The sequence below is a fragment of the Alnus glutinosa genome, chromosome 13 (genome assembly GCF_958979055.1).
Source record: "Alnus glutinosa chromosome 13, dhAlnGlut1.1, whole genome shotgun sequence".
Classification (NCBI taxonomy): Eukaryota; Viridiplantae; Streptophyta; class Magnoliopsida; order Fagales; family Betulaceae; genus Alnus; species Alnus glutinosa.
Genome location: NC_084898.1, coordinates 23,009,760 through 23,031,634, shown reverse-complemented (window position 1 = coordinate 23,031,634; position 21,875 = coordinate 23,009,760). Strand labels below are relative to the sequence as shown.

The 21,875-nt window shown below is 34.9% G+C and overlaps 3 protein-coding genes across 4 annotated transcripts; 2 read left to right on the top strand and 1 right to left on the bottom strand.

Moving 5' to 3' along the window:
* Positions 1–1,614: 1,614 nt before the first annotated feature.
* LOC133853993 (putative RING-H2 finger protein ATL19) lies at positions 1,615–2,022 on the top strand. The gene has a single exon (XM_062290016.1). The coding sequence runs from the start codon at positions 1,615–1,617 to the stop codon at positions 2,020–2,022; it is 408 nt and encodes a 135-aa protein (XP_062146000.1).
* A 10,046-nt stretch (positions 2,023–12,068) lies between these two features.
* On the top strand, positions 12,069–16,054 carry LOC133854720 (mitochondrial carnitine/acylcarnitine carrier-like protein). 2 transcript variants are annotated; one of them, XM_062290978.1, is made up of 4 exons: positions 12,069–12,400; positions 12,506–12,609; positions 14,835–15,226; positions 15,355–16,054. In XM_062290978.1, the coding sequence occupies exons 3-4, from the start codon at positions 14,835–14,837 to the stop codon at positions 15,854–15,856; spliced, it is 894 nt and encodes a 297-aa protein (XP_062146962.1). In that variant the 5' UTR covers positions 12,069–12,400; positions 12,506–12,609; the 3' UTR covers positions 15,857–16,054. The 2 variants fall into 2 exon arrangements, with proteins under 2 accessions (XP_062146962.1, XP_062146960.1); XM_062290976.1 differs by having other exon boundaries at positions 12,069–12,411.
* A 1,327-nt stretch (positions 16,055–17,381) lies between these two features.
* On the bottom strand, positions 17,382–21,627 carry LOC133853734 (phosphopantothenoylcysteine decarboxylase-like). The gene is made up of 3 exons (XM_062289755.1): positions 21,470–21,627; positions 19,061–19,408; positions 17,382–17,870 (listed from the first exon to the last, which is right to left on the bottom strand). The coding sequence occupies exons 1-3, from the start codon at positions 21,509–21,511 to the stop codon at positions 17,577–17,579; spliced, it is 684 nt and encodes a 227-aa protein (XP_062145739.1). The 5' UTR covers positions 21,512–21,627; the 3' UTR covers positions 17,382–17,576.
* Between the last annotated feature and the right edge of the window lie 248 nt (positions 21,628–21,875).

Below are 21,875 nucleotides of genomic sequence, written 5' to 3'. Positions count from 1 at the left end.
TCTTGGCAACCCTTTGCAATCCCCGCTGGAGAGAGGCTTTCTAAGGGCAGGACGTGGTCTTCACGCACCACTACTAGTGGCTCCCAGTCTCTCCCCTCAATCGGATCTGTGTTGTTGTTTTTGCTGTTATTTTTTTATGTTACTTGAGTTATTGTTTTTCTTTTTGGGAAACTACTTAATTTAGAAATAGTGTTGGCATCTCTCTTTCCTGCAATCATTTTTTCGGACTCTAACAACAGTTTTACTGTTCCTGCCATCATTTGGTGGTTGTTGCAGGTCTTAAGTGGGGATGCAGTTGGACTTGTGTTGATATGCTTTTCTTTCACTTTTAAAACCGCATTGTATGACCATTTGAAAGGACCAGATCATTTATTTGCCAAATTTTCTAACTTTTGTATATATTTCAGCTTTGTTTTAGTTTGGTTTGGGTCTACTGTTGGGGAGCCCACCCCTATTTCTTTAATATGATTGTCCACTTCTTTTTTCCTTTGGGATCAGAAACGGAAAGGATTCACCCTTGTAACTATTTCCTCAATCAATTAGGAAAAAAAGAAAAAAGAAAAAGAAAAAATGAGTTGATAGGAGACACATCTGTTTGTATTTTTTATTTTATTTTTTTTTATTTTTTTTTTTTTATGAAAGTCCAAATAGTGAAGTATCCCAGTTGGGTTTTGAGAAAATTAATCGTGTTGATTTTTTTGGGCTTGAAAATTCTCCATCAAGTTTTTCTAATAAAAAATTTGATAGTGTTAGCTTTTGACATGTTAGAGAAAATTTTGATTTTCTATGATCAAGAAGTAATTGATTCTTTTTGGGAAATTTTTATGGAGAGTTGATGAAAATAAATAAAAGGCATGTAAATATTTTTAATTTATCTTAAATTGGTGCTAAGAATTTCAAATCTATTAATAAGAGTCGTGTATGTTGTGGTTGGTTGCAAGTGATTTTTCTTCCCATATCAAGTTGTTTTATTATCGAGAAGAACAAGATGGGTTGTATAGAATAGACACATACACCCAAATGTAATCCCATTTTTTTTTAGATTCACCTATTTTTTGTTAAATCCCTTGTAATTCCTTTTTCCTCATTAATTAGAAAAAAAAAAAACCTAATTTTTGTTAAAAGATAAACTAATACAACAACTTGAAAATGTCCACGTATTGACAACCCACGTAAGATTTCTTTCATTTAATTTCCGCAAAATTATTTCTTTAAATAGAACTCTTTCTTGATAAAATCTCTAAAATTAGGAGTCACAAAACAAGATTAATTCTTTTTGGAGCACTAATAAACCGTATGCTACCTAACATAATGACGTTTTTTTTTTTAATTTAATTTATTTTATTTTTTAAGTGGCAAACCAAGTTAACCAACTACATGCACACAATCGACTAACCTACACCGCAAACAGCTAGCCTTACATGCAGAGCATATCCATTAGATTTAGACTCCTTATCTCTCTCTCTCTCTCTCTCTCTCTCTCTCTCTATGAAGATCACGAACTTCAAACTCCTTGAATTGATTCTCGTACATGTGGTTTTTCCTGCCATAACTCTTGCTTTTTCCGTATGTCTTCTTGTTTTGTTCTTCAAACTGTTGGGCCAGTGTTGGAGGATGTGGTACATTAATGGTAATCAAGAGGAAGAGGGCAACAATATTAATGGTGATCATGAAGTTGGGGTGAGAATTTTTTATCCTCGAGCAGAAGAGCGAGTTCATCCAAATAATATGGAGCTTTTCTTGAGATTAAGGGATGGATTAAACAGAAACCATACGCAGCAGCAGCAGCGGAGACTAAGGCAACAAATGCAGCAGACCTTAAAGAGTCTCCCACCACCAGAAGATTATGACAGCTACAAGAAAACCATAACTACAACTGAATGCGCCATTTGCTTGGACGAGTTCCAAAGTGGAGATTTGTGTCGGGTTCTCCCTCTCTGTAAGCATATATACCATTTTCGGTGCATCAATCGCTGGTTAATGGACGACCTTACTTGCCCCATATGTCGTAGTTCTGTCTGAAAAGATCGATCTGCATTAATTGAAACCCTATACAAGAATTTGTAAATACATTAATTATTTTCTTTCTACTTTCTGGCTCTTAGCTTGTTCGTCTGAGGAATTGTTGTTACTTAGGTTAAATAGTTATGAAACAATTTTGGCATATTAATTATTTAATCTCTCTCTCTCACGCATATACATATTTTATATATTGTTGAGGATCGACTACTTTTTTTTTTTTTTACCCTTGAAGGATTTGTAAGAGATGGAACAAATCCATGAAGGATCGATTTTGATGTAATTGCAAAGAAAAAGGTTTTCATCATCCATTAACTCAAAATTTCTTTACAACTAGATATATATACATATATAGTCTCTGGGATTTAATTATAATCCAGAAAAAAAGAGAATAATAACCACATGCATATGTGTAGAATATTGTTCGCCATTAATTTTGCTTAATATACTAGCCATTGGCACAGTTTGATACTAACTGCATGCTTACCTTTGGGTCACAGTACTTTCGACTAAGATCATTAAGGTTTTCTGCATTCATCTCCAAGCTTAGGGCCGGCTCAACCATAAAGTGATTTAAGTGGTCGCTTAAAGCCTTCAAGGGAATAAGGCCCCCAAAGAAATGTTTGTTTAAAAAAAAAAAAATCTAATCATAATCTGTTTTTTTTTTTTTTTTTTTTTTTTTTTTTTTTTTTTTTTGAGTGAAATAAGGCCCCAAAACAAGTTTATTTGAAAAAAGAAAAAGAAAAAAAGCCTAATCATAAGCTAAAACGGTTTTTTTTCTAATGGAATAAGGCCCCCAAATATGGGTTTGTTTGAAGAAGAAAAAAAGCCTAATCATAATCTGGAATAGTCTTGAAAAAAATAAAAGAAACATAATCTCTTCTTTGGAGACTTTTTAACTTCAATAGAGAAATAAATAATTAAAGGCTCAATAACACAATAATTAATACCAACAAAAAAAACAGTACATTTTCTCTCCTATTAGGAGATTCAACTAAAATGATGTTGACAACAAAAAAGTCAATGAAGAAAATGGGGCCCGCGGGAAAATTAAGACTCGTTGAAATACAAGTCATAACTCTACAAAAACAACCATTGAGAGTGGGGCCCACAAAAAAAGGCATTGTTTAAAATTCTCGCCTTAAGCCCCAAAATATATCGAGTCGGTCATATTTGAGCTAGCTGCAAAATCTTCGTCAACACAAATGCTTGAATAAAAACATAATCAAATGGAAATATAAAGAGAAAAGCATAAATTAATAAGAGAAAATAGAGACATAGATTTTACAGGTGGTTTGGTGTTAGAAATTTACGTCCATTACTAGGGTAGAGCCCTATAAATTAGTATGTATTGTTGTAGATGCTATAGATGGAAGATATAAAAAGCTCATTACAAATAAGAAAACTTCTGATTGTTTGGAAGGATTTCAAAAGGGATTTGAGTGATCAATATGATTCAAAGTGAAGATTGCAATAGATCTCATTATTTAGATGGTAGAATTGATCTTTCTCATATAAAGGAAGATTGCAATAGCGCGCTTGGTCCTCAACTGGAAACATAAGGCATTGAAAAGTTATGCTTTGCTAAAAACGCCAAATCACAGGATAATACATTTTGTAAGATATTATCTCCTTATATGGCCTTTATATCACATATTACGGTATTTATTATATTGTTAATAAATAAATATAATATACAGTATTACGGTTATGGTAATTTCTATTAATTTAGATTACCGTAATGGAATCGTTTAATTGATTTAAAATCAATTAATAATATATTGTTTCCATGATGAGAGGAACAATACGGTATTTACCATATTTGAGGGTCCCTGACCTAGCCTATAAATTAATAGCATGTGTACACCATCAGTACGACAATACAGTAAGGTATAGATTAAAAGATCCCTCAAATAATATTTTCTTGTTCATTAGATGGATCGTGGAAACGCTTGAGTAAAGATGGTTAGAGGTAAGCCTAGATCTTGTCATTTTATTTCCGCTGCGCATGTAAGTTGAGCATAATATATTTATATGTTCTAACATGTGGTATCAGAGCCAGCCTCTATGCTATGTTGCTTAGCGTTTAGTTTCGCTATGCGTTATCAATAATGAATTCAATATATTATTGTTCATTATTTTTTACAACATTGTTAAAGCAGTATTGCAATATTTTGTCCCTGTGAGAGAATTTTGTCTCGGATTGCAATATTGTTTAAGCAGTACTGTGAAAGAAACCCATAATTTTGTGCTGTAAAATTACTGTTTTGCCCTAGCTTGGAAACCAATCTAAGGACCCCTGTTTTGCCGTTCGAGTGCTCCAAGCAGTGGCCTTTTGGCTGCTGCTTCTGCAGTAAACGGCGACTCAAGGGTTGTTATTCCAGTACTCCAAGCAGCAGCCTTTTGGCCGCTGCTTCTCCTGTAAACGGAGACCCACAAGGGTCGTTGTGGAAGTAAGAGTGGCGGCTTCTCTTGGCCGCCGCATCAGGAGCGGCAGGGGTGGCGGCTAGGGTTTAATATTTAGGTCTCTAGGGCTTTCAACCCATTTGGAAAAGTAGCGGGTTGGGTCGGGTCGGGCATAGGGTAGGGTTTAAAACCCATGAGTCCAACCCGATATCAAGTGGGTTGACCCACTCGGGTCACCCAAGAGGCCTTATTCAGTGTATTCAAAAAAAAAAAGTGAGCACTTAAGTGGGTTAACCCATTTGGGCCAGGCCAATGCAGCAAGCCATCAGGTATTTTTAAAGGACACTTAAGTCTTGTGGGACTTAAAACTTGGATTCACCAAGTATAAAAGGGTCTGAACCATTGGGCCATTATGCCTTCTTAATGCTTTTATTATTTACATTGTTGTAAATAAATTACTTTATTTAAATGCATAGATTTATATTTGTATTTATATTGTTTAAATATAAATTGTTTGATGCCTAGACCTAAGAATAATTAACAATGTCATACACGTTGGTGTGTTTACGGCACTATCAAAGAATGTAATGTCTAAAAAAGTTATGGTTATGAAAGTCTTAGGATTTAAGTGTGTCCAAGTGACCCCCCTCACTTTTCTGAGAACTCACTTGGTTGCACATTGGAAAATGCTATTTACCCTATTTAGGTATTGGTTTGTTATATTCTTGGGGCTATTTATGGGGCATTTATAAAATTGTTAGATGTTAATAAAGCCGCAATTATCATAATAATTTTGGAAGAGCTACAACATCCTAATTTTTTAATGATAATTGCATCAGGATTACATACACGTAATTATCATAATAATTTTGGGATAGCCGTAGTATCCCATTTTTTAATGATAATTACATCAGGATTACACATATAAACATCATAAAGAATTTTTATTAGATGTTCATGACTTGCAATGTGATTATTATGATTTTGGGAGAGCCTCAGCATCTCGATTTTATAATAATTGCATAAAGATCATACACATGAACTTCATATAGAAAAATTAACATTGTGTTGTAATTAATTCATAAATTTAATTACTTATCCCCACAGAGAGGTTTTTATATTTTATGACTTAATTAGAATAAGATAACAAATTTAGTATTAAAAGTAAAATTCCTCTCGGTTGCCCACAGGTACGGAGAATTTTATTTATTAATATTTAAATTTGCTTTTAGTCTTATTAATAAAGGGTAAATTTCATGCGTGATGCAACCTTTGCCCATAGGTAGGTTGAAATTTACTATTTACTATTTAAATTGGCATTGACTAATTTAAAATAAAGTTACTTCATAACATTAAAGTATTCTTTTGTTTATTTTTCTTGGTCATTGTAGTTATTCCCATTACTCTACTTTTGTAGTTTTATGTTCTAATACTTCAAGGTAATATTTTTTTTGACTGAAAAATGATTAATATTCTTTTTTACTTGGGGTGTTAGAAACTTGGCACTCCGTGTGGACAAATCACCTACTCCCACGGAACTAAGTACGCCACATGAGATTATTAAGTATGAACGGTGTGAATGATTTAATCACCTAAGTTAGATGTTTATGAAATCTCATATCACCAAAGTCATCATGGATTTATTCCTGAATGTTTTAGGGCCAAAGATCTTATAAACATTTTGTAAGTTCAAATGAAGCTTGGATAGCACCCTAATAGAAAAAGATTTAAAGACAAACCCTTTTACAGTTTCTAAAGTGTTTCTAATCCCATTATAGGAACGAAGAATATTATAGCTTATCTTACAGTTTCTAAAGTGTTTCCAATCCCTAAAGAGTGAGATTTTTGAGTCATTATTGGTTTATTTCATTTTTGAATTCTCTCTTCTAAAGTATAGTATTTTTATCTTGTAAAACACATAAGGATAAATGGTTAGAAAAGTAACTTCTAACCATGGGTGTTTAAAAAGATGAGAGAATCAATAAAGGTTGTTTATATGTTAAGGAAATGACCAATAAATGTAATCATGCCCAACAGTTAAAGCATTAGAATAAGGTGCCAATAAATGTTATGGCAATCAAGATACTTATTTCTCCTGCAATAAGGAAAATTGAGAGCATATAAAGAAAGATTGCATAAAGTATGAGAAATGACTTAAAATAAAGATAATCCCATATATCTAGTGTGTCGTGAATCTCTTTTAGTGACTCATTTAAATATGTTGTAGATTGATTATGGTTTAACAATCCACATTGTCAACAAAATGCAGAATTTCTTAAAATGAATAAACACGTGTTTTTATTGGACATTGTTGGGATCTATAGGTTAATTTTAAAATTTAGTTATTATTTTTAACTCAAAAATGTTTTATATTCCATAATCTTTCCAAAATTTATTTTTTATTTCAATTTGTTAAAAATTTCAATTTTATTTTAAACTTGAAATTTTTTCTTATTTTGGGTAGAATATTGGTTGATGGTCTATTTAAAATTGACCTATTTCCCAACTTTTGAAACAAAAATGATTTGTTTATTTCTGCATATTGATGTTGACGCAAAGTAGAGTCTTTGTGAATTTAAAAAGCTCTTGTTATGGCTTTGGAGATTGAAATATATGTTCATACAGAAAATAAAAGTCGGTAAATAATAATTTACTGACTTTGGTACTTGTGTGAACTGCATAAGGGAAAACATACCAACAAGACCATTAAAGGTGCCGAAGAGAGCCTTTTGAAATTCTTGAGATCATATACATTGAAAGGTGTTGACCTTTTTCATTCTCATTGCCTAAATGGTCAGAAATATTTTTATCTTTTTTAGTGATGACCATATAAGGTTTATGTATCTATATCTTCTAAATGATAAGTCTAAGGTATTGAATGCTTTCAATATCTATACTGAAGAAGAAAAGAAACAACATGAAGATCATAAGATCTGATATAGGCAAAGAGTATTATGGTAGGTACACACAAAAGGGAAATGATTAGTAATACTAATCTGCTATTACCTTTATAGAGTAAAGCTTTGAAGACCGTTGCGTATATGTTAAACATGATTCCATTTAAGGTTGTCCTTAAGACACATTTTATAAAATAGATGGAAGCCAAGTTTAAATTATTTATACATATGAGATTGCCTTGCTAAAGATGGGATTTATAATCCTCACCTAAGGAAATTAGATTAAAGGACAACCAGCGGATCTTTTATAGGCTATCCAGTAAACTTGAAAGGGGTTTTAGGTTTTATTATTCTTTATATAATCTTAAAGTTGATGATTGTAAAATTTCTAGAGGATGTTGAACCTAGTGGGGGTGTTTATCCTCAAAGGTTTTACTTAGAGAAAACACGAGAGTTGACTGAGGCTCCTTCATATGAATGATGTTTAATTGTACTTATGGAAAATCAAATTGATTACCTTGAGCTACAATCAATTTTAGAATTGTCAACTCATGAAGAATAGGTTCAGTTTGAATCTACTTAGACTTTGCAAAATGCAGAGGAAGTAGAATTAAGAAAATTCTATAAAATAAAGAGATCAACAATTCTTAGTGATTATGTTGTATACCTCCCAGAGTTTGATGTTGACGTTGGACGTAAAGATGATCCAAAATTGATTTCACATGCTATGAGTGGAGATAACTCCACATTGTGGTTCAATCCCATGAAGTAAGAGATAAATCCAAGGCTCAAAAGTCAAGCTAGACTCGTAGCCAATGATTTTATTCATAAGAAAGACATTGATTATCATGAAACATTCTCTCCAGTGCCTTAAGAATTGTTTATTAAGACAATCATAGCATTAGTAGCTCATTTTGACCTAGAGTTACATCAAATGAATGTGAGAACAATTTTTTTGAATGGGGATCTTAAGTAAGAGGTTTACAAAAAACAACCAAAAGGTTTTTCCAGAATGCTTGCAAATTAAATAATTCTATTTATGGGTTGTGATAGATCTCTCATCGGTGATATACTTTTTACAAGGTTATTGCTTCCTTATTTATTGAAAACCTTGTTAATTAGTATATATACCTTAAGGTCAGTGGGAGTACAATAATCTTTCTAAACCCATATGTAGATTTTATTTTTGGCAAGTGGTGATTTGAGTTTGCTACATGAAGTTCCTTTCACAAAACTTTGAAATAAATGATTTAGGTGAAACCTCTTATGTCTTTAGACATAAAGATTCACTGAGACATAAAGAATATTAACACAATTGTCTCGGAAGGCCTACATTGAAAAAGTTTTGGGAAGATTTAAAATGAAGAATTTTGCACCTTTAGTAGCAATTAAGAGGGACCAATTCAATACAGATTAATGTCCTAGAATGTATTGGAACAAATGCAGATAAAAAGTCTTTTTAAAGCATATGTAAGCTAATGCAAGCGCAAGCTTGCACTAGACTTAACCATTGGACTGACAATAAGAATACTGGGTCAATAAAGTGTTGCAAATAAAGTTTTGCAATATACACAAGGAACCAAGAAGTACAACTTAACCTAAAGATACACTTTCCATTTGGAGGTAGTTAGTTTTTCAGGTTTGAGTTTTTTTTATTGTGTAGATAATAGAAAGTCTACTTTATGGTATATATTTTCTTATTGAGGGATATATCTTAGAAATGCAATAAGCAGACTATAATTGCTACTTCTACCAAGAAAGCTAAAATTCTTACATGCTGTGAATTTGATACACAGGCATTATGGATGAGACATTTTGTTGAAAGTCTCAATATTGTCGATTTTACAGTTATACTATAAATATACTATGTGGTAATTCTACTATAGTTTTCCTTTATAAGAATAAAGAGTAGAAGCAGAAGTAAATCGACATCAAGTATCTCAGTACGAGAGATAACATTAAGATACATAAAGGATCTATATATTGAGCATATAAGTACTAAATTAATGATTGCAGATCCTATGACTAAAAGTTTATCAGTAAAGAAAGTATAAAGTCATGTGGAGTATATGAAATTCATTAATTCATTTTTGCTTGGTTAAGTTGGTTTGTCTCTTTTTGGTCTATAGACATGAACTTATTATAATAAAGATTTTGTGCGTATTTGTTATTTTATCCATGAGGATAAATAAAGTTGAACCCGAATGATTTATAGGAAGTTCATTCATAAAGCTTGACTATCCATAAAGTACTCATGTAAGAGTGTTTTAGATTGTGATACATAGAAGGGACGACCTAATTTTATAATGGTTTTACCGCCATGATTCATGTGAAATATTTCTTATCTAAGTTGGAGGATTCCATAAGAGATTGGTCAAACTAAAGAACCTAATACCATAAGGTTATGTGTCTTAAAGGCCAAGTGGGAGAATGTAAGATATTATTTCCTTATATGGCATTTATATCACATATTACGGTGTTTATTATATTGTTAACAAATAGATATAATATACGGTATTACGGTTATGGTAATTTATACTAATTTAAATTACCGTGATCGTTTAATTGATTTAAAATCAATTAATAATATATTGTTTCCTTAATGGAATGAATAATATGGTATTTACAATATTTGAAGGTTCATGATCTAACCTATAAATTAATAGCCTGTGTACACCATCAGTACGACAATACAGTAAGACATAGATTAAGAGATCCCTCAAACAACATGTTTTTGTTCATAAGATAGATCGTGAAAACGCTTAAATAAAGATGATTAGAGGTAAGCTTAAATCATTGTCATTTTATTTCCGCTACACATGTTAGTCGAGCATAATATATTTATATGATCTAACACATTTATCTTGCGTCTATTTATAGCTGAAGTAATTCCCAAGTTATGGTAAAAGTGGTTGGGTAGTAAAGCAATTATGATGCAGTTATCATCATTATAACATAAAAACATCTTAGCTAGGCCTTCCTCGATTGATGAAGCACTGAAACTCGGTCTTTTAAACCATCTTATAGTAGAAAAATAAAAATAAAAATTCCCACCTGCAATCTCTATCTCTTCGTTCAATAATAATTATTTATTATTCCACATGCTTTCATTTTCAATAATAATTATTTATTTTCTTAACAGAATAGACATTCCGCGTACCAAACGAAGCCTAATTTATAAATTTCCAAACAGAAAGGGAATGCTAGTATTTCAGTAATCTCTATCAAGACAATTCTTTCTTATCTTATAGTACAATGAAGGAAACATAACAAGTAATAGGATCTAAGATTTTAGTGCAATAGCAAGTGTTTGGATAGTTCAAGCCTCACTTACTCGAACTTTTCAAATACTTGCCCGAGTAGGCGGGGCTTGCCCACACTCTCACAAAGATAGAGCGACCTCCTTCTAATACTATCTAAAATCTATAAAAATTATGAAAGCAAATTTGTATAGCCTGATGGTAATAAAAGATGTGACCACCGTCTTCAAGGGGTAGCTTAATTAGCTGGGGACCACATCTCATGAAGGGTAGGTCACTAGTTCAAATCCCCCATCCTTCTTCTTATGTGGACGTGTCCAAAAAAAAAAAAAAAAAGATGTGACCACCCAGGTCGTCGCATTGTATCACATTAATTGATAAAGTTCAAATTGAAATTAAACTACATATGCCATAATTAAAATAGGAAACTGAATCTGAATTAATCAGATCGAATATTTCCAAATTAAGACTCGATTCATTAAATTTTATGTATGTTTAAATAACTAAATTTAACTAATCAATATTCTCTAGTCCTAATCCATGTCGAAGATTTGATTAGATTTTACAACAAAACATGCTATATACTACATTTTTATCTCACAATACTAAAGTGACAATCCCAACCAACCCTTAGATCCGTCATTGTAAAAAGAAAAGTATCAAACGGTTGGTTGAAACTGTTACATCAGCATTGTGAAATAATTATGAGATAAAAATGAGGTATATAGCATTACTCGGACTCATTCAATGGTTGGTTGAAACTGTTACATCAATATTGTGAAATTATGTAAAATAAAAATATAGTTTCTATCATTATTCTTCCACGACATGCAATTTAGTTAAAATTCACAAATGATCTCCGGATTGATCTAAAGATCCTTTCAATTGACTAGAATATGTTACTTGAACGAAACTATATCTTGTGAAAATATATTGGATATTTGACAATGCATTTCGCACCTTTCTGAAAAATTGATCATAGTTTACCGATCACACATTGTCTAACCAAATTTGTACGTCAATTAAAAATTGATTGAGAGTAGATTTTACTGCATCTAACGGTCGTTTAAATTTTAATGGAGATCGAATCTGGTGGGTGTTGTACCATCACTCAAAGGAAAATGATTTTTACACAATTCTTACATAACTCAAGACATATTGGTAGGACCCATACATAGTGAGATCTACATGCATAAATTTCAGGGTTGTGATTCTTGCACAACAAGATTTACACAACTTTACACAATACACTCACATGAAATGGGACCCATGTTATGGGTTCCACTTTATGTGAGTGCGTTATATAAAAATTATATAAATTTATTATGTAAATATTATTTATCTAAATTCAACCTATATATCTTGAGTTTTGTAAAAATTGTGCATTTGAATTGTGCAATAAACAGGACGACCTTCACTAAAAGCCCATCGTCAGCACCCCCGCCAACTCCGAGACACACACAAACTCTTTATACGGACGGATACTAGAAAACGAGTTGGTGGACAGCGAGAGATAGATAGAGGGAACGCACACATTCAGGCTGACGCCAGGGGTCCAGGAGTGGCTTTTGCTCAATCACTCTGTCTGTGTCCGCATCCACCCGGTTTCTTGGATCGCATTCTCAACCACATCTCCTCTCTCTCTCTGCCTTTCTTGGTGTGAAATCTACGGTTGATTTTTGTCGTACCCAACCGCTGTCTTGTGGCTCTCAGTCCCTAAGATTCAATTCCCATTCCTAGATTCTCTTATTCCTTGGAAACCCATTTCATAGTTTCATCGAACGCTCCTCTCGGGACCCATTTCATCTCTTTTCATGGGTATTCTAAAGGTTACAATAACCAACCATAGATGCTTTCGGTTATATTCTCTTCCCATTGTTCTACATGAGGATCTGACGACGCTTTCCTTTTTCTTGTAATCAGATTTGATTGTCTAAGACAAGAGGCCGGATTTCCTGGTATTGGGTTCCAATCGTTTTTGCTCTTATTTAGTTGGGTTCTTTCAGTGAACGTGGAAGTCCGCTCCAGTAAGTTTGCTTCTTTTGTTCAAGTGGTTCGCGTCCTTTATATTTGTTATGGGTTCTCTTCTATTTGAAAAGCATGTGTAATTGCATATGTAATGGATTTGTGAATTTAAGTGGTTAAGGTAGAGCCAATAGTTGCCATTTCGCGTGTATCAGTGTAGATTAATCGGAAAACAATTATTGTAATGAATGCACATTAGATGACAAATTGACAATGGCATGTTTTGTGCAACCTTGGTAAACCGAAACGACTGCCAATCACAGTTTAGTATGTAAGAAAATTTTGGGGTGTTTATTTGTCTGTAAGATTAGTTGATTTGCAGTTAGAAGCATATAAATGTTCTGTGTGTTTTTTCAGTAGATAATGCAAAGCCAATTATCATAAAGCATTCATGGTAACAAATTGAATTTGCAACTAATCTCACTGTGTTGGTGTGTGAAGAAAATGGGGATTCTCTTTTTGTTCTTTCTAGAAAATGGGGATTCTCTTGTTCTTTCTAGAGCACCATTCCATTTCATTTCCCCTGTCTTCTGTCCCACCGCATTCTCTTCTATCTAATAGACCTTATAACCTCAGTGATAATATAATTAATCCAACTCGTGCAAGTTTCTCGAATTAACATTCTATCATGAAATTGATTCCTGATTTGAAAGGTGAGGGCTCCTTGTGTATGTTCCTCTCTTTTTAAGATACTAAATTTTCATCATAGTCCAATACTGATGTTATGAATGCTTCAATCAGATATTTAGGCTTTACTATTTTAACTCACATGTCCGTTAGGATTGCAAAAAGTCACCTAATTGGGCTGTTAAAGCTTTTAGTACTTAGCATGGACTTGACTCAAATGATGTTTGTGTTAAGAGTCTTTTCTTGCCAAGGTATACTTGGGTTGTGGGCTTTATAAGCCTTGAGCAAACCTCTTCCCTTAAGGTGCCTTTTGTGGAAGAGTAAGGCTCAATGGACTTTATCTATTTGAGCTACAAAGTTTTCATCCAAGATAAATTTTACCTATTTGAACTTCACTTATGCAGGTTTAACCAAGCTAACTTCTTTCATGATCCTAAACGAACTTGTTTGTATCTAACCTCTGAACTTTTGATCTGCTTATTATAAACTTTTGTTGAAAGCCCTTATTAGCAACTGTAACACTCTCGAAACCCCATCAATTCCTTGCCATGCACACTGACTTTTGTTTCAGTTGTTCTTGAAAGGGTTGTATGTTGGCAAAGGTTTTGGAAGGTATATGTTACTACTGTGACACAACATTAATGTTGACCTTAACCATGCTTATTGGGTGATCAAGCTTGAATCTCTGACTTTAGTGTAGGAAATGAGCTTAGTTATGCTTGCTAGCTTGTTTCGGTCATGCTATATAAACTTCCTAGGCAACATAGTCTTGTTGAAGCCTCATTCCTCACTTTGGTTTTAGATATATGTGTAAGTTAAACAAAACATCGTCTATCGCGTAATTCGTAGCTGACACATGTAGTCGCAAAAGGCTCAATTGAGTTGAGTATAGCTAGCTATCTGGTCAAGGATATATGCTTTAGCCTGGCTAGGGAGAGAGATGGTTGTTCAATTGATTGTGAGGGTTTATGGATTTTTCATGTTATTTTTCCTTATATTTCCATCAACAAGTTCAAAATGCTGCCTCAGGGTCACTGGTTGAAACGGTGCTGGGAGTACTAGGGGGCATTATTGGTTTATATACTGTTGGAAAGTATAGCTGCTGTTGCAGGTGATTTGGTGTGGAGATAATCCAATTGTAAACTTGTGGTTGTCCTGGGCCTGGCTTTTAACAAAGGCTTCAGTTCAACAGCTAGTGTTGTTTCTTTTTAATGCTAGGAAAGATATCCTTTCTGGGATACACTAGTTCCAATTACTTAAAAAAATAAAAAAAAAATTAATTTCAAATGGTGATCCTTTTCTGAGATTCATATTACCTATTGGTTTCCTTTTCTGTCCCTCATCTAAGAATCAAATCTTGTTATCGAATTTGCTTCATTTTTTAGCAATATTGCTTCTAAAATGTTCGTTTGGTCATATTTATGTCATTTTTTAGTGGATGCTCATGGAATTTTGTTGTGATATTTTCTGTTACAAGCTTAAAGCTCTAACTAGAAATTTTCTAGGCACCTTTTATTACAAGCATAAATTTATCTTTTTCTTAAAACCTGAATAACTTTTTATTCATGATACTTGTTCTTGTGTCCATTGACATTTGCAGATGGGGGATGTGGCGAAGGACTTGGCTTCTGGGACTGTTGGAGGAGTAGCACAATTGATTGTTGGGCACCCCTTCGACACCATTAAGGTCAAACTCCAGAGCCAGCCTGCTCCACTCCCAGGCCAAGCTCCCAAGTATGCTGGTGCAATGGATGCTGTCAGGCAAACAATAGCTGCTGAAGGCCCTAGAGGTTTGTATAAAGGTATGGGAGCTCCACTGGCAACTGTGGCTGCCTTCAATGCCGTTCTCTTCTCTGTGAGGGGACAAATGGAGGGATTATTGCGGTCTCAACCTGGTGCTCCACTTACAGTTAACCAGCAAGTTGTCTGTGGGGCAGGGGCTGGAGTTGCCGTTTCCATTTTAGCTTGCCCCACTGAATTGATCAAGTGCAGGTCAGTACTTTAGTGGTTACTTTCTCTGTCCTTGTAGTATGTGTTCTGATTTCTGAATCCAGAGATGGGAAACTCTCCTAACATTCGAACGTACCTATTAACTTCTTTTGATGTACTATAAAGAACAGGTTGCAAGCCCAGAGTGCATTGGCAGATTCCGGTTCGGCTAGTGTGGCAGTGAAGTACAGTGGACCAATGGATGTAGCCAGGCAGGTTCTCAGATCAGAAGGGGGTGTAAGGGGTCTCTTCAAGGGATTGTTTCCCACAATGGCACGTGAGGTTCCCGGAAATGCTGCAATGTTTGGTGTCTATGAAGCTCTGAAGCAGTACTTCGCCGGTGGCCAAGACACTTCTGGATTGGGAAGAGGCTCTTTGATTGTGGCTGGAGGCTTAGCCGGAGGTACCTTCTGGCTCTCTGTCTATCCAACTGATGTCGTCAAAAGTGTAATTCAGGTAGATGATTACAAAAATCCCAAGTTCTCTGGCTCCATTGATGCTTTTAGAAAGATCCTGGCTTCAGAGGGAGTAAAAGGCCTGTACAGGGGCTTTGGACCTGCAATGGCCCGAAGTATTCCTGCAAATGCTGCGTGTTTCTTGGCATATGAGGTGACAAAGTCAAGTCTGGGATAATCTGTTCTTTCAGTTTTAGTGGTTAAGGATTTGGTTGAATTGAAGCAATGGTTTAACCACTGAATAAAACTGTTTTAAGAGAATGTTTTGCAATGCTGGCAAGCTCTCTGTACTCTGTAATTCCACTTGGTTGCTGGAAAAGGAACATTTTTTCACCAATTGATTTATAAAGGCACCAGTTGCTGAACTTTGCTTTTCTGATGTTCTCTTTGATTACTTGTATATGACAAGTATATGCTAGAATTTGAGCTTTATTCTGCGGCAGGCCAACAGATTGGATGCTGGCTTAATAGAAAGCCATCTTGCTGCAGCCTACTTTGTGAAATTCAGGCCTTTTGTAAAAGCCATCTGTCATTAGTGTTTATAAAGAGGGAGAACCCATCACAACCCCACAAAAATAATGAAATGGATGTAAATGGATTTACTTGGTTTGGCCTTGTGTCTTATGGTATACGTCCTCGGGTAAAAACGAAGAGAAATTTCACTAACAAATCAAGTTCCTTTGGGTGTATAATTTGGCTTTAATTTCGGGTCCTATAGTATGGTCAAGTCAAGTCTGCTCATGCCTTCAGTTCCTCGTATGACGTTGGAACTCGACCCGTTGAAATTGGGACACGTGTCTTTGAACAAGTCGAGCTCCAACTGGAACTGGAGTTGGAATTGGACCTAAGCCAAACACGAAGGTATGGATATCTATGTAGGAAAGTCAAAGAATTAACAACCATTGGGCGTACAAAATTATCATGTTATAAAATAAAAATATTCATTAACAAAATATTTGTTTGAATAAATTAAAAAGGGTATCAAAATATTCGTCACGCCCCATAGGTGGACAAAATTATCATTTATTTATTTAAAACTTATGCTATTTTGCCCTTATTGGCTTCTCTTTCGTGAATCTATCCGATTCTGGGTTGTTCTTGACAAAATACTAATATATGGCGAGTGCAAATTTGGGGATTCCCCCTTCTTATATTATGTAAGGCCAAATTATTTGTTGTAGAAAAATACTAGACTTATTACTATTTTACAACTTTTCACAAGTAGTCAACAATAATTAAATTCGAGTTGCTGCACAAATCTAATCCAGAACATGTTCCATTTACTTGACATCCATTCCAGTCACTCATGGAAGTTCCTTTTAGTAGATTTAGTAGATCCTTTTTTCTTTTTTTCGTTTGCACTTTGGGGAAGACAGCCATGAGCAACAGGAGCCAATTAGGCTCAAAAGTCAAACCATTGGTAAACATTTTATTGTAATGACAGCAACACCACAGGGCTACTAGTTAGGTTTAGGAAGAAAAATACTGAAAATGACAGAAAGAAATGATCTTACACAACCGTTACATGCAACTTGCAACTCTCTTCTCATAAAGGTTTATATCCACACCTGTGAACTTCCTGCTCCGAGGAAAATACGATCCTCTCCATCTCAAGCCATTTTATGGTTACGATTTTATGTTTTTGTATTTAACGGTATAGATGATGCCACGTTAAATGATGTAACATTATTTATACCCTTAGATGCAACAACATTAAATCTTGATATACCACCTCCTTTAATGGAGCAGAGATTGTAAGAGCTTTACAGTCACAGGACAGACAGACCCAGCACAAGTAAAAACACAATGCACCTGATACAACAAATCTAGCATGTTATGCATACCATGTCAACCTACTCTTCCATCTCCTCTACAAATGTCAACTTTTGTTAGATAGGTTACTGAGTATTACTGCCAGCTTGTTGAATCTTCGACTCTAAGAAAAGCCTTACTGTTGAGTATATTAGAGATGGTTCAGCCATTGCACCGTTGCCATAATCCCCACAAGCCAGCCTCTTCGTGACAGGTGGAATGAGAGAAATGCCAAGCTCGTCGATTGACATGAGATGTCGTTCCGTGAAAGGATTGTTCCACATCAACGTGTTCATGGCAGGTGCAACAAAGAAAGGCTTGTTGTAATCCCATGCTCGCACAATGCATGTCAGTAAGTTGTCACACAATCCCCCGGCGATCTACAATAAGAACATGGCTTAAACCTTAAAACATATTCAGGTTAAAATGATAAGATTGAACTCATGATTATTTCAAATTACATGACAACAATATACAGAAACAGCCATGCAGATGGAGTAGAGAAAAGCCCATAACAATCACAGGATGTCACAAGTCCCAGTTTTTTTCCTTTTAAAAAAACCCCACATGAAGTCATCACATGATTCATTGCTGGGAAAAGAATTTGAGACTTATGATCTCCATTCTCACTTTATATAGCCATGTAACTTGAATCACCATAAAAATTCACTAGGTTGCTTTATTGAACTCAGAGGACAGACACTTACTTGACTGAACAGTAGCATAATACTTTATAATGAGCCTACAGGCATGCAATTTAGGCCAAATTATGAAAATGGAAAGTAACTAAGTCCACATATTCACGATTCTCAGTTATTAATTACTGCCATTCCTAGACAACCAAATATGACTGTCAGACGAGCAATATCAAACACTAGTACCTTTGCATGCCTACAAGAAAAAGGTCTAACACCAGTCAAGGTAACCGAGTAGTTCACAAAGCTAAAAAGAGATCCTGTACAACCAAAATAGTAAGGGCTTTACTTCAGCGAACCACTAATTACCCAACAAACAAAAGTACTCCTAGAAAGATTGGAAGCAAGCACAAGGTAATGAAACAGTACCCTGTATCCTATAGCAAATAATATCTTTTAAGATGCTTATTCGACACAAATTTCAGACAATCAAGACATGCCATTACTTCATTTTTCTAAAACTTCTTTTGTGAGATATCCATTCCAATACGGCATTTTGATATTAAACAATCAGAAAAACAATTGAATAATTAGTTTTCAGTAAGGTTTCTCTAAGGCCCCAAAATGAAGAACTTGGCCTACTTGCACTGCTGAGCAAGACATTGTTATTCCATGTGGTTCCCTTGAATTTATGAAGTGTTTCAACTAGGAAATGAAACCACTTTCATGCATTCTCTTTTCCTTTAACTCATTGCTTTTTAAACCCAAATTGAGGGAGTAGGGGGACTAAAAATTCCAAAATGTGCAGGAATCAAAAGTTTGAGTAATGAGCACTGTTCAGTAACACGCACTCACCCATATCGTCTTGTTGCCAGTTAGTAAAAGTTAAAAATAAAAGAGAAATGCTTCTGAAATTGCTCAAAGACATACATTACCTTGCCAAGTGTGTTGGCTGACAATGGGGCAATAACTAAAATATCAGCCCATCGGCGCAGCTCAATGTGAAGCACGCTATCGCCAATTTTCTTCCAACTAGACCATTCATCCTCATCAGTATAAAGAACTACATCCTTTGGAAGTGCCGCCCTATCTATGAAATGTAAAGATGCCTGTGTGGCAACTGCTCTTACTTCTGCCAATTCAGCAAAACAACTGCAGAGATGTCCAAACTTTATGGCTGCTACACTTCCACTAGCAGCAAGTAGAATCCGTGGCTTCCTAGGAGCAGTATTGACTTGCATTGGCTCCCCTTCTGCACTTACAGGTTCTGAGTATGCCACAACCTATTCAAGAGATGCCAACGGTATTATTATCCAAGATTCACATTGTATCTCAACATATATGCTTACAAGCAGATCAACTTGTAACAAAACTTCAACAAGAATTGATAATACTTTTCGAGTACCACCTGAATTTGCAAAAGTAGCTACCAAGAAATAAATTCCAAAAAGATTCTTTAAAGATTTAGAGCTAAAATTCAAAGTAAAATAACTAAAATTTTCTACCACCCATGCACAGATCAATTGAACATAAAGAAGAACAAAATTTGTGTGCGTGCATGCATTAAAACTGCAACAATAATGCAAGCAAGCAACAAGTGACCTCCCATTTCATTGCTCACTGGAGAAGAAGCATTCTTTACAACAGAAATAAACAGTAAGGAAAAAATGAAGCTTTTAGAATCGCTGATTTTGCTGAAAGCCACTCCAACAAGAATATAGGAAATTGAAGAATGTTTGCTCCATGCGGAGCCATGGGAGCAAAGCTACATAGATGTATAAGCCCAAAAAACTATTTGCACATATGAAAGTAAGGAATAACTTAAGATTTTAAATTTAAAAGCAAGACATAAAAAGAGCTACTTGAAATTCAAAAATTCACATATGCATCTCCTCAAGCTACACATGCTTGTGCCTGCAAGAGTATCACTCTTAGGCGCATACAAATGATAGGCTCATCCAACCGAGAAGAGAGAGAGAAAGAGGGAGAGAGGACAAGATCATAAATGGAGTATGTAATGCTACAAGATCGATGACTTGGTAATCTTAATAGAATTTTCTTCTGCTACTTTATTCAAGGCACAAAAGAAACTTAAACTCGAGAAAGGCACATCCTAGCTACTTGTAGATAACAGATGAATCCCTTTTCTCACTCCATTATATTGAGGGTCAATTATGAATAACACCCTATCAAGTTGCAAAACCAGGATTGAATTTGAAGCTCAACCATGAAGAGCTTACTCTCATCTACATGACGCAAACCTCTTACTTTCTCCAGCCTAGAATCAGCTTGAAATTAATAGCTTTTTTTTTTTGGATGAAGAAAACAATTTGCTCATGTGAGGAATCAAACTCCAAATCTCTTACCATGTTTTCTCATGATCATAAAAATGTAATCATTTCATATAGGTAACATTTGTGTTAGCCTATCTGGTAAGTATGCAAAGTTCGTGAGGCAGACAGCTCTAGGCCAGGCGTCCAGCATCCCTGCCATCCCAGCTATCTCCCAGGTATCACAACAGCATAGCATATCATCAACGACAAGGGTCGGTAAAACCTTCATCAACCATGGGGGGTTGGCAACTTGGCATCCACTAAAAGGCAGGGTACAACATGCATATCTCAAAAATTGGCCAAACCAACATTTTCCATGGAAAGCTAGTATGATTTAAACCCAACTGGCTGAGTTCAGATCGTACCCTAGGAATTAACCATAGAATTTCATCATACTTGCTCAAATTTATACTTTTTCCAAAGAATTTTAATTGTAATACCGCATATCCACTATATTTTTCAAGTATCACATTCATGCAATTGCAACGTGTACTGAACAAAAATTTCAGATTTCAAAAACTCATGAAAACATGTCATTTTAGAGATTTAATTGCATGTAAAATTTCTCAATAAATCATTTAAACACACAATAAGCTTTGTAATAAAATATCATGACCCACCAAAAGCTAATATCACAACTCCCCTACTTTGTGAGCGTGACCTAATCGAAGAACCACAGCTTATTGCTAATAATTCATAAATCAATTGAAACTTAAACACATCTAAGGAGCTTTCCAACACATTTTAAACAAATCAAAATAATCAATCCCTAATCGAAGAACGCGCACCCACAAAACATTATAAATTACATCATTCGAGGAAATCATACAAAAACACCCACAAAACTATATAATCAGGCCAGAATATCAATTATATGAAATTTCCACCAATTCAATCAACCAAAGTTTCCAAATTCACAGAATATGGTAACTGATTCGGGGGTTGATCAAACTGGGGAGCCCATAGATTTGGAAGGCGGATCTGAGATGCAGCCCAAGGAGATTTACTCACATTTTGAGGTGGAGCCAAGCGAGTCTCAGAAGAGGTTTGCATTGATGAATAAAGGACGAAGAGCAACGAAACCGGGCGTTGCAGTTTCAGGAAGATGCTGTGGATTGTGGAAGAGAGACAAAGGGACACGACATGGTCGACAGGTGAATGGGGGGCAGATTTAAATGGGCCGACATTTGAAAAAACATGACTATGAAGCCCAATGGAAAAGAGAAGGAAAGATGTGGGCTTTAATTATAAAATAAAAATGCTTATGGGGTTACAAAACCCAAATTCATGAGAAATTTTGTAAGATGTCATCGGGTCGATCCGGATCTTCCTCTAACGGAATCAGGCTGGACCCATTTTAAATTTGGGCCTTATTAGTGGATCATGGACTACTTGTGGACCTCCCACTCAGCCTACC

Excerpts from the sequence above, each read along its gene's own strand:
- LOC133853734 (XM_062289755.1), bottom strand. The coding sequence starts at position 21,511 with ATGCAAACCTCTTCTGAGACTCGCTTGGCTCCACCTCAAAAT. Across the intron at positions 19,409-21,469 it reads GCTTGGCTCCACCTCAAAAT|GTTGTGGCATACTCAGAACC; the intron begins GTGAGTAAATCT and ends TCTCTTGAATAG. Across the intron at positions 17,871-19,060 it reads CAGCCAACACACTTGGCAAG|ATCGCCGGGGGATTGTGTGA; the intron begins GTAATGTATGTC and ends TTCTTATTGTAG.
- LOC133853993 (XM_062290016.1), top strand. The coding sequence starts at position 1,615 with ATGTGGTACATTAATGGTAATCAAGAGGAAGAGGGCAACAATATTAAT.
- LOC133854720 (XM_062290978.1), top strand. The coding sequence starts at position 14,835 with ATGGGGGATGTGGCGAAGGACTTGGCTTCTGGGACTGTTGGAGGAGTA. Across the intron at positions 15,227-15,354 it reads ACTGAATTGATCAAGTGCAG|GTTGCAAGCCCAGAGTGCAT; the intron begins GTCAGTACTTTA and ends TATAAAGAACAG.